General features: G+C 38.7%; 2 protein-coding genes across 2 annotated transcripts in view; both read left to right on the top strand.

Moving 5' to 3' along the window:
* Nucleotides 1-253: 253 nt before the first annotated feature.
* On the top strand, nt 254-2,669 carry LOC107091108 (probable vesicular acetylcholine transporter-A). Its single transcript, XM_015384898.1, has one exon. The coding sequence runs from the start codon at nt 663-665 to the stop codon at nt 2,223-2,225; it is 1,563 nt and encodes a 520-aa protein (XP_015240384.1). The 5' UTR covers nt 254-662; the 3' UTR covers nt 2,226-2,669.
* Nucleotides 2,670-3,179: 510 nt separating this feature from the next.
* The window catches only part of LOC107089365 (choline O-acetyltransferase-like), a 14,736-nt gene continuing 8,397 nt past the window's right edge, over nt 3,180-9,518 (top strand). Inside the window, exons 1-8 of the mRNA XM_015382149.1 lie at nt 3,180-3,376; nt 4,049-4,114; nt 4,373-4,564; nt 5,615-5,733; nt 5,859-5,912; nt 5,989-6,169; nt 7,512-7,689; nt 8,248-8,417. Of these exons, the coding sequence (XP_015237635.1) occupies nt 4,067-4,114; nt 4,373-4,564; nt 5,615-5,733; nt 5,859-5,912; nt 5,989-6,169; nt 7,512-7,689; nt 8,248-8,417 (942 nt within the window). The 5' untranslated portion in view covers nt 3,180-3,376; nt 4,049-4,066. The remainder of the gene's footprint in view (nt 3,377-4,048; nt 4,115-4,372; nt 4,565-5,614; nt 5,734-5,858; nt 5,913-5,988; nt 6,170-7,511; nt 7,690-8,247; nt 8,418-9,518) is intronic.

Below are 9,518 nucleotides of genomic sequence, written 5' to 3' on the forward strand. Positions count from 1 at the left end.
CTGCAAAATATGTTTTGACTATTTAAGGATAGGTTAAGAAAAAGAAAGTCTCTAACAAAGCATCTGTGGCTCTGCTTTGATGCGACTGACTGGACAGGAGTGCGCACTCGGGATTTTGTGTTTAATTAGCATAAAAGATCTGCTGGAGAGCAGCAGGACGATGCGTCACAGCCATGGACCAGGATGGGAGGGGAAGGGGGGGTACCTATGGGAGTCAAGAAGCAGCTGTGTGTATTCCTTCCATCAACCGACAAAAACCAGACCCGCATGATGTGAAATGATGACTTAGCACAGCTTGTTACAGGTGGCTGGAGACAGCTGGGTGAGTCAGGGAGCCGGCGGGGCGCAGCATCACAGATCGCTAATAGAGCCGATGTGCTCCGGATTAGACCCCCCAACCTGTGAGTCTCGATGTCCGGAACCCGCGCGTCACCTGACGGGATGTGAGGCTGTGAAGCAACAAGAGGGATCGGTGATAAAACGAGTCCGAGTCACGGAAGTGGAAGAAGGCGTCCAATGAAGGACAGCGCAAGGGAGAGAGAAGAGGTAAAGGAGCGGAAAGTTGTTTAGTTCACCGGGGAAGCCGAGCCGCAGCTGATGTGCGCAATTCTGTAAAACAAACTTTTGGAAAAGAAATTATCGAGCAAAAGGGGAGAGTAATCATGGAGTCAGAGGGGATCACAGAGGAAGGAGCTACTAATGTGGCACAATCTGCAGCTTCCAAACTCGCCCAGATGGGCGAAAGAACTAAACAGCTGGGGAGCGCTATTCAAAACCCAGAACGGCAAAAGCGCATCATTCTCGTAATAGTTTGTGTTGCACTTTTATTAGATAACATGCTTTATATGGTGATTGTACCAATTATACCCGATTATCTGGAGGGGTTGCAGAGAGAAGCGGATCTGGAGCAGTCAGCTGCTGAGCAACACACCAACTCTACGAACAGCACCATCCACAGAGCGCCCAAAGGGAACTTCGACCTGCAGATAGGCGTCCTGTTCGCCTCAAAGGCCATCCTGCAGCTGCTGGTGAACCCGCTGAGCGGTACCTTCATAGACAGGGTTGGCTATGACATCCCTCTGTTCATTGGGCTCAATATCATGTTCCTCTCCACCCTCACTTTCGCCTTCGCCCAGAACTATGCGACCCTGTTCTTGGCGCGCAGCATCCAGGGCCTCGGCTCAGCATTCGCGGACACCTCAGGGATCGCTCTCATCGCGGACAAATATACAGAGGAGTCTGAGCGGAGCAAAGCTCTGGGCATCGCCTTGGCTTTCATCTCTTTCGGGAGTTTGGTGGCACCGCCATTTGGAGGAGTCCTGTATGATTTAGCTGGGAAGCAAGCGCCTTTTCTGATCCTGGCCTGCATCTGTCTCATTGATGGGGTGCTGTGTCTGACTGTACTCAAACCCTTCTCCAACAGGGAGAGGGAAAACATGCCCGTTGGCACCCCGATCTACAAACTGATGATTGATCCATACATAGCTGTTGTGGCTGGAGCGCTGATCGTCTGCAACATCCCCTTGGCGTTCCTGGAGCCCACCATAGCGAACTGGATGGATGAAACGATGCATGCCACAGAGTGGGAGATCGGCATGACCTGGTTCCCTGCGTTCTTCCCTCATGTGTTAGGGGTGTATCTCACTGTGAAACTAGCAGCCAAGTATCCCCAGCTGCAGTGGTTCTATGGGGCCATAGGCATGGTGTTCATAGGGGCCAGCTCCTGCACAGTACCAGCCTGCAAGAACTTCTGGCAGCTAATGATCCCGCTGTGCGGCATTTGCTTCGGCATTGCCTTCGTTGACACGGCGCTCCTTCCCACGCTGGCCTTCCTCGTCGATGTGCGGCACGTGTCTGTGTATGGCAGCGTGTACGCCATCGCGGACATCTCTTACTGCGTGGCCTATGCCCTGGGGCCCATCGTGGCGGGGCAGATCGTGCATAACCTGGGCTTTGTTCAACTTAATCTGGGCATGGGGCTCGCTAACGTACTTTACGCGCCGGCACTGCTGCTGCTGAAGAACGTGACGCAAATGAAACCTTCTTTCTCAGAGCGCAACATGCTCCTAGAGGACGGTCCCACGGGCCTGTATGATACGATTAAGATGGAACAAAGGGAGAAGAAGAGAAAAGGTCTGTGCACAACAATTGATGAGAACGGCATCGAGACGTTTGTGCAGCGCTCTCAGTCGGAGGAGGAATCCTCAGGAGGAGAGTACGCGTAAAAGAGTCATTGAAACTGGATGCGATTTAAAAAGAAGTGCCACTGATGACATGTGTGTATTTATGATTGTGAAATTATATCACTCTGTGACAATTTCTCTGTTTTTGTTTGTTTTTTTTTTTTTTCAAATCAAGTGTTTCTCAAGTCTTTGTTTCAAACTAGGAAAATTGTGGAAAATTTGCTGAGAGAAATGTCAATTTATCTATTTATCAATGTAAAATAATTTGATTCTTCAGGGAATATTGTGCAAATGTGTTTTAAGAAAATATAATGTATGCGTCGTTTAATGCCATCTGTTATGTTGCTTATAAATTAAATATGCAAACTTGTGCAGCTGCAGAACCGAAAACGGGAATTATGTGGAATCTCAATCTTATTTACAGTCCAATTTAAATGAAAATGTGCTTCTGGAACGCAAAGCCTGAAAATTGTATTCGACTGTACATACATGTATATTCATGTATATAATTAAAAGAACAGTATGTGAACAATACCGCTGTCTTTGATCATGTACCTACGAATTAACTTCAATTATTGTGATGTATGGTTTTATTTAAATGTAGAGTTGAAAAAAATATCATTGATGAAATAACACAAATTTTCCAGACAATAAAAAACATAAAGGGGCGTGAAAGGTCTATTTCTGCAAACATTGCTGAATAAAAATAAAACTACAACCTAAGCCTTTAGTAGTACAAAAACTTGTAAGGAATGCTATTTTCTGGTCTTGAAAGTGTTGATCTTTCGGCATAAAATGCACCTAATATGCACAGTTAAATGCAAAAAAAAAAAAAAAAAGACTGAAAAGAACTGAAAAGTGTCTGATGAAAAAGTGTTAGACCTGAAGCAGTAAATGTTGCCTAAATAAGGTGGAGTGAAGGTCGCAGTTGTCAAACAAACTTCTCCACGAATAGCAGGACTTTTGGGAGGAGCCAGACTGCTTGGAGGCTGAGGAATCCTCTCAGCATCTCTTTTGAGCCAGCAAGGGAGTTGTACTGGTACCATGGAAAGAGGGAGAAAAAGAAGGTCAAATGATTAAGGAGAGAAAGTCTGGATTTTTTAGAATTTATTTCTTCTATGGCTTCAAGTTACAATACATCAACATACATCTCTTGGCCTGAAGAGGAGTGAGATTTTTTTTTTCTGCATGAGGTGAGTGAATGTTTACTTAACTTAAAATGGCTTAATTCAGTTTGATATAAATAGTATTAGTTCACAGAAATTAGGTTTTATATCTAAATGTCCCTATTGCACTTATTGTTTTCTATTCCATCTATTTTTATTTGCCTTATGTTTACCTAAGAATGGGATGTTTCAATAAGAGATACAGATAAAATCCATATACAAACTTTTTTTCTTCATCTTACAAATTCTCTATATATCACATTATTTTGGTAAAGCTAAAACTTAGAAATTTCATGATGACTCTTCTTGGTCATAAGCAAAGGAAGAAATGAGGATTTGTCATAACAACATCTGAATGCTGTGTGCTTCAATTTTTTTCTTAATTATACTTTGCCGTTCTGTATGCGCACACACCTACACACAGACACACACACAAATATATACATGCATATACATATATATGTGTATGTATATCTGTGTGTGTCTCAAACAGAGACATTGTAATAAATACAAATGTTTAAAAAAATGCAAATAATTGAGAGATCTATAATAAAATTACTACTAAGAGGTAGCAAACCATAGATGTTTCTTCCTGATTTAGGATTGTTTTTAAAGCTGTATTACCTGCTACATTTTCTAAAGTGATATTGTCCAATTTAAGTGATGAGCCTAAGTCTCATATCTTCACTTTCTTGACAGCTCTTGTGTGTCACCAAGATGCCAATCCTAAGCCGAGAGTCTTCCAAAGATTGCGCAAGCGGAGATGTAAATATGTTCTGTAGTTTTTTCATATGTGAGTGAGACGTAGATTTAAAAAAATAAAATATAAACTAATGCATAAGGATCGTCATAGTGAACTAAAGGGGCATGAGGAAATTCAATTATTTATTGAAGTAATTTTTTAATGCAAAATGTGTTACCTAATATAAGAACTTTATAGATTAAATAAAAATGAATAATTAATCTCTTAAATTTTTAAGTATAATAAGTTGTAGACATTTGCCGATTCCCATCATTCCACAGGCTCTACCAAAGCTGCCTCTGCCAAGCCTCAGTGACACTCTGGCCACATATCTGAGGTGTATGAAGCACCTCCTCACTGAAGAACAGTTCAACCAGACCCAGAATCTGGTGAAACAGTTTGGAGCCCCTGGGGGAGTGGGAGAGCTGCTGCAGAACAAACTTGTGGAAAAAAGGGAGAAAAAAGCCAACTGGGTAAATAATCCTTTTGTATATAAATAAATAAAAGCAATCTATTTATTTCTGGGTCAGAGGTCAAGATGAAATTGTTTTTTTTATCAATAAAACACCGCTTATTGATTCAATAGTGGGCTTTAAAGGATATTTGCTAAATTTTCAGAACACTGCAGGTGCAGTGCAAGGAGTTAGAATATTACCAACATGTTCAACTATTTCCATAGTTCAGATCAAAAAGGTAATCTCAAATTAAGACAGATAAAAATATGCAGTGACAAATTTCAGGTTTTCTATATCTGTTCATTTTGATCACGTATGGCTATTAGTTAATGAATATTCAGATTTTAACTTATTTAAATATTACACGACACAATGAAAAATTATTCTTAATATGAAATACCCATCAATACATATATATACGCTAGATGCACAATGTACTGACTGAATATTTGCTTGGAGCCCCTTTTTGCATGCTTTAGTTCATCTAAGTAGAGATCAGTCTGTATCATAGCTGAAGGTATTGTATTATAAAACCCCTGTTTTTGTTTTTTTATAGTACACTTTGAGTCGTCTATATTCTTCACTCTGTCTCTAGCTACCCCTTATATTTCCTTTAACAGCCATCATTTTTCCTTCCACCTAACTTTCCATATACCGTAGTAACTAAATGCCTGTTTACAGCCTTCAGTGAACACAAGCTCAATTAGTAATGCTTTTATTGTACTTTAATCTTCTTTAGGAAGGTATCAGTTACCAACTGTTGGACAACTGGTCATAAATTGGCTACACCTACACATTTGCTATTTTTATACTAAAAGAAAAAAAAGATGCTTAGATTTCTGGACAAAAAAAACTGCATTTTTCCTTTGCTGTCACTTGTCAACAAAAAAAAAGAAGAAATAAAATATCAAAATTATATAATTTTTTAAATAAAATATCCATTTTATTTTATTTCACTTTTTAACTGAATTCATGAAGTAAGCAGAAGTATTGAGATGGACTTGCAGTTAAATTTCCATTGCAATTTTTATGGTATTTGTATGTTTTGATATTTTGGGGTAAAAACAGGTTTATGACTACTGGCTCAATGACATGTACCTGAAAAACAGACTGGCTCTACCCGTCAATTCCAGTCCTGCAATGGTTTTTCCCCAACAGAACTTCAAGGCTCCTATCGACTCCTTAAGGTATAACACAAATTAGACATTACGTTTGTTATTTTTAATTCAACCTAGTTTCCTGAAATTCTAATTCGGAGGACCTAACGTGTGTTATCTAAGATTTAAAACAAAGTAAAGCTTTTTGTTTCCAGGTTTGCTGCGCATTTGATTTCAGGAGTTTTGGAATACAAGGCTCTACTTGATGCGTAAGTCACTCTATAATAGGACTTTCCTTAAAAAAGAAAAACCGTTGCAATCAAAAGCATGTGTTCACCTGTGTAGTCATGCCCTGCCTGTGGACTATGCCCGGGGCCAGCTCTCTGGAACACCTTTATGTATGGAGCAGTACTATCACCTCTTCACATCATATCGTTTACCAGGACCTGACAAGGACACACTTGTCGCCCAGAAGAGCAACGTGATGCCGGAGCCTGAGCACATCATTGTGGCCTGTAAGAACCAGGTGAGGCATGAGGAAATATTTTGCTAAATATGTTGCATTACAGTTTTTTGAAACCAAATTCAAAATCAATGACTCCCTAATGCAGGGGCTGAATCACACAACTCTAAATATCAGCTGTTGTAATGATATTTTAAAGCGGATCAGGAGCAGTCAAAATGACTGTTAACAGCATATTACCGTTACCATATATACTGTACCTAATGGATAATTATTTCACTAATCTATCTGTACTATCTTTAACTGGAAAAAAAAACATTTTAATCCAATCAATTTTTACCTATATTGGTAGACATATCCACATGATGTTAATAATATCTTGGAAGTTCGAGTAAAGATTGATGTAGAAGATTGGTGATACGATTTTGATTAAGCTCTGTCAAATTTGTCGCCATAGTTTAAAAGAGTAATAGGAAGACTTGAAGGGAACAGGAAAACAACTTAATAAATGACTTAAATCTTTTTCTTTGGTCAAATAAAATCTAAAAACGAAAAATTCAAAACTTAATGAGAGGTTTTCTAATACAATTGGGATCATCTTCTTGACGTCAATTACTAGAGCTGTCTTTATAGCTTTGTTTAGCAAGAAAAAGTCAACTTAACTTTTTGTCATAAGTTTATTGTTTTTGATTACTTTATTTGCAGAAACAGACAAGTGACAGAAAAAACTGAACTGTTTTATAAAGTTATAATTGTGGTGCTTTAATGCTTTAATACACAGTCAATCAATCAAGTCAATAATAAAATGCCAATACCAGAAATTAGCTCAAAACTGAGTCATGAAATGACTGAAATAAACTGATTATTTGATAAAACATGTTAAATAGTTAGTTTTAAATTACGTGACAGAGAAGTTTGTGATACAAATTAACCAAGAAACAAAGAATCTTAAATGCAGAACAGAGCAGATATAATAGCAGGGAGACTCCCAAATCACCTGAACGCAACAGCAAATAAGGGTGCAGCTTGAAACCAAATCTGCGACAAACAGACCAAAACTAGAATGGATCAACAAATTGAGTTTTGAGGTTTAGCACTTTAAAGTTTGAACCCTGCAGTTTTTGGTTACATTAAAAGTTTGGCTGCTCTTCACAATAGCTTTACTCTATGTTATACACTGTGTCTTGCTACTAAATAGATCTTTGAGAAAACTGGCCTCATTGTAGGTGTACTGTAGATAACTGATCATGATCGTTCCATCAGTTAAACATTATTTTGTCCCTATATTGTTTACCTATGTTTTTCCAAAACAATCCAAGGAAAGCTAACGCCTTATATTTGATTTGAAGAGAGCAAAGGAACCATTCAACTAAAAATTGGCTGTATCCAATGTGAATTTTTGCAGTTCTTTGTTCTGGATGTGGTGATAAATTTCCGGAGACTAAATGAAAGAGATCTGCTGACACAGCTGGAAAAAATCACTAAGATGGCTGGCAGTGAAGATGAGCCTGTCCCACCTATCGGTCTTCTTACCTCAGATGGACGGACAGAGTGGGCCCAGGCACGCAGTGTGCTGATGAAAGGTGCAATTTTAATAAATTCTTTATTTATATTTTAAATGTAAAATATTTACTCTGAAGTGTTCTTTAATCTCTTTCAATTTAAATATACATTCAAGTACTTCTTATTGTGAACAATATTATTCTGCAGGTTGATAACTCAGAAAAATGTAATCCATTGTGTGGTTTTTATACCCTAGAATAATGCATCTTGGTAACCTTGATCAACAACTGCTTCCAGTCTTACAGATAATTTTGTTTTGGATCTATCTCTCTAAAAAATGCTAATAAAAATAAGTTGTCAGAAAATAGTGTACATTCTAATGGGATGTAATGTGCAACATACACATTCTCCAAACTGTCTCCAGGGGCTTGATCAGGCCCTGATGATGTATTGATGTTCTTCTGTGAGCTTTTCAATGTGCCTCAAAGTCCAGTTTCAAACAAACAGCAACAAAAAGAAGCCCAAACATATTTATTAAGTTATTATAAAGCTCTAAGGATTTCTTTCATCAAATACTCCTACATCATCAAATTTCAATATACATTCAATAATTTCTCTAGCATTTTTCCTACCCATAGAATCAACCAACCGAGACTCCCTGGACATGATTGAGAGATGTATCTGTCTGGTTTGTTTGGATGAACCAAATGGAACTGAGCAAAGTGATGCAACACGCGCTGCAATGATGCTGCACGGAGGGGGGCCAGGCACGAATGGGGGAAACCGTTGGTACGACAAGCCGATGCAGGTTGGTGAGCTTCTTCTCTTTAACTTTGAATATTAGCTGTGTGTGAGCTTTAGTTTACAGCAGGTCCCCAAGGGCCACTGTCCCGAAGGTTTTAGATTTTCCCATTGCTTTGCATAGCTGATTCTAATGATTCAGTTCAGCAAAAGCCTGTTAATCAGCTTTCACTAAAAATAAGCTGTACCGGAGCAGGAAACGTCTAAAACCTGCAGGATAGCAGTAAAGGCTCAGAACAGAGGGCCAAATATCCAAGGCAAACAGACAGATTTCTCAAAAGGTGTTTATTTAACAATTATGGATTGGCAGTGGACAGCAAGGAGGGAAACAAAGGTTAGTGTTAATCTGGCAGAGGATGATTACTAATGTCTTAGTCACTAACAATCAATCCAGTCAGCAGCCCTGGAGAACTGACTTTGGGCATACTTGGTTTATAGTATTCAGTTGGCCAGTGAAAAGTAGTACATAGTTTTGACAGAATGCAAATCAGAAATGGTCTTCAAGTAATCTGAAAAGTGTGGCATCGAAATCCAAAAGAAATCCTTTGCTGTGATACAAGTAAAATAAACAGTGTAGTAACTGCCTGTATGAGGTGTTTGATAAATAAATAAACATCCTCAGCTGTATACAAATTATAAATAAAGAGCTTCAGAGGACAACAGACCTACCAACACATAGCTGTACAGTTAACATTTTAGGACCTTTTCAGGTCTTACTAAAAAGATTGTCAGGTCTTATTAAAAAAATAATAATAATGTTGCTAGATTTAAGGAACAAAGTTTTCAAGCTTTGAACTGACACATCCTTTGTTTTTTTTTTGTTTTTTGTTTTTTTTTTTGTCTGATGGGTTCGTAGAGACCTGGTGACATTGTGATGTAAAGCTGTGTCGTCTGTATAGTTATGGTAACTGATCTGGTTGTTTGCTACAATCTGAGCTAAAGGGAGTATGTAGATGTTGAATAGGAGGGACCCCAGAATGGGGCCTTGAGGAACTTCGCATTTGAGTTTCCTAGTATCTGATATAACGTTCTCTATTTACACATAAAATCCCTGTCTTTCAAGTAAGATTTAAACCAACAAGTGCTGTACCAGTGAGGCCAACCCAAT

This window comes from Cyprinodon variegatus, unplaced genomic scaffold, assembly GCF_000732505.1.
Source record: "Cyprinodon variegatus isolate N-32 unplaced genomic scaffold, C_variegatus-1.0 Scaffold1, whole genome shotgun sequence".
NCBI lineage: Eukaryota > Metazoa > Chordata > Actinopteri > Cyprinodontiformes > Cyprinodontidae > Cyprinodon > Cyprinodon variegatus.

Bases quoted from the DNA above. Each gene is read 5' to 3' on its own strand.
- LOC107091108 (XM_015384898.1), top strand. From the start codon at position 663: ATGGAGTCAGAGGGGATCACAGAGGAAGGAGCTACTAATGTGGCACAA.